The sequence below is a fragment of the Oncorhynchus nerka genome, linkage group LG20 (genome assembly GCF_034236695.1).
Source record: "Oncorhynchus nerka isolate Pitt River linkage group LG20, Oner_Uvic_2.0, whole genome shotgun sequence".
Taxonomy (NCBI): Eukaryota; Metazoa; Chordata; class Actinopteri; order Salmoniformes; family Salmonidae; genus Oncorhynchus; species Oncorhynchus nerka.
In genome coordinates, this window is record NC_088415.1 from 8,100,640 (window position 1) to 8,103,334 (window position 2,695).

At 45.1% G+C, this 2,695-nt stretch overlaps 1 protein-coding gene across 1 annotated transcript in view; it reads left to right on the forward strand.

Moving 5' to 3' along the window:
• The first annotated feature begins 588 nt into the window (after positions 1-588).
• The window catches only part of LOC115101610 (adenosine receptor A1-like), a 16,914-nt gene continuing 14,807 nt past the window's right edge, over positions 589-2,695 (forward strand). Inside the window, exon 1 of the mRNA XM_065006124.1 lies at positions 589-2,093. Coding sequence (XP_064862196.1) covers positions 1,753-2,093 — 341 coding nt within the window. The 5' untranslated portion in view covers positions 589-1,752. The remainder of the gene's footprint in view (positions 2,094-2,695) is intronic.

Genomic DNA, 2,695 nt, shown 5'->3' on the forward strand with positions numbered 1-2,695 from the left:
GGCTGATGTTAAACAGCCATCACTAACAAAGAAAGGCTGCTGCCTACATACAGACTTTAAATTATTGACCACTTTAATAAATGGATCACTAGTCACTTTAATAATGCCACTTTAATAAAGTTTACATATCTTGCATTACTCATCTCATATGTATATACTGTATTTTATAGCATCTATTGCATCTTGCCTATGCTGCTTGGTCATTGCTCATCCATATATTTATATGCATATTTTGTTATTCCATTCCTTTACTTAGATTTGTGTGTATTAGGTAGTTGTTGTGGAATTGTTAGATATTACTGCACTGTCGGAAATTTAAGCACAAGCATTTCGCTACACTCGCAATAACATCTGCTAACCACGTAATTTGATTGATGTCAGTTGGAGTGCAGTCTACTGCATAACATCCTCTTTTATTTTTTTATCTCGTCCATTGTCTCCTATTCGAAATCTCCTTTCAGAGGGATTTGATTTGATTTGAACCACTCACACCCTTGTCACAACAGAGTAATCAACGAGCGATGCCTGAGACACCCGTTGATTGTGAGTAACGTTTTCACAATCGAATTGACACCGGGGCAGTACGAGGTGGGAGGGAGAATAATTAAATCCCAAATAAATAGTCTAGGATATCCTCGGAGAAAACCTACTAGATAAATCAAAGAGTGAGTTCAATCGCCATTCGCCCGTTGGCACAAAGAGAGAGACATCTATGGGACGGCCACGGCAGCACCGTACAACCGTTTTCTCCTTCATTTCTCTATACATTGGAAGAAACAAGAGGGACGCAACTTGCAATGGCAGAGTTGGAATTATGGCAATGACCAATAGTTTGAAATCAGAGAATAGCCTAATGAAACCGGAAAGTGAAATCAGAGAATAGGTTAATGAAACAGAGAAGGTTCAAATCAGAGAATAGCATAATGACACGGAGAAGGAGAAATCAGAGCGTGTGGGACCAAAACAAAGAAGATATTATATTTTAGGTCACGCATTGCTTTGACTCTCAAAGCACAACGGGAAAGAGCACGGCGCACGGGCACGGGCACCGGGATTGCAGTTGAGCATTTGATTTGAGCTGCCGCCTTGCACAGCATGGAGAGAAAGAAACCTCTGCCCACTGGGCACAGACGTCAATTCAATGTCTATTCCAAGTTGGTTCAAAGTAATTTCATTGCGTGGTAACAACGTTGATTCAACCAGTGTGTGCTCAGTGTTCGTACTTCGTCCACTAAATACTTTCCAGGGCGATTTTTCTTCTTCTTGAAGTGGAAGATGATAAAGTGACTACCTGGGGGTAAATAATCAACAATACTCAGCGGAAAGGTCCCTTCCCCGAGCGCAGGTGGATCCAGCTAAGCGGTGGAACAGGGTTTTTGGACGAGGACAGGAGCAACAACGCACCACAATAACCTCTGAACTACCAGTCTGCTACACCGTCAAAAGAATAGGCCTAGCCATTCATTCATAGATCTGCTTCTTGGTGTCCATATGATGCTAAATTGCTTCACAAACTGGATGTGTATCAGAACTTCAGTATGGTGAAAATTGAATAATCCATGATGTGGCCACTGTAGAACGGACATTGAATGGGCGCGCAACGCACAAATCAATTTGCACTATAGGAGTGTAACCCTACTCAAATGATTATTTTGTTGGCTTTCCAAGCTTGCATTTGTTGGAATAATAGCTAGTCTTATCATTTGGGCTATAATAGGTTGTAAGGAATTTGGGCTATAATAGGTTGTAAGGATGTCTGAAGCACTCGCCCCAGCCCAGGCGCTCTACATCGGCATGGAGGTGGTGATTGCCGTCTTCTCCGTCCTGGGTAATGTGATGGTGGTCTGGGCGGTGAAAATTAACAAGTCGTTGAGAGACACAACATTCTGCTTCATCGTTTCTCTGGCCCTGGCGGATATCGCAGTGGGAGCCCTCGTCATCCCCTTGGCGATAACTATCAGCATCGGACTCCAAACTCACTTCTACAGCTGCCTAATGGTCGCGTGCACGGTGCTGGTACTGACGCAAAGTTCCATCCTGGCCCTCCTGGCCATTGCGATTGACCGCTATCTCAGGGTCAAGATTCCAACCAGGTAAACCCAAACCAGCTCATTGTGTCTTCTATGTACACTGACCATGCACAGGAGGTTGGTGGCACCTTAATTGTGGAGAACTGGCTAGTGGTAATGACTGGAGTGGAATTAGTGGAATGGTATCAAATATATCAAACACATGGTTTCCATTCTATTCGCCCTGTTCCAGACATTACTATGAGCCAGTTCTCTCCGGTGCCATCCAGTTATAGGCTATTATAATAGCAGGTGGATAAAACGCACTACTGAGGATGATGATGATGAGGATGTACGGAAAAGGTGAAATGAGGGTGAAGGGAAGACGGAGGTGATATGGAGGTGATGAAGAGGGTGTAATGATGAGGAGGAGGGGCTGATGAGGAAGAGGAGGTAATGAAGAGGGTGTAGTGATAAGGAGGTGTGGAGGGGGAGGAGGATGAGAAGGAGGTGTGGAGGGGGAGGAGGTGTGGAGAGGGAGGAGGAGGTGGTGTGGAGGGGTAGGAGGATAAGAAGGAGGTGTGGAGGAGAAGAAGGTTTGGAGAGTGAGGGAGGTGGAGGTGGGGAGGAGGAAAAGGAGGTGTGGAGGATGTGGTGAGGAGGTGGGGAGGAGGAGGTAGTGTGGA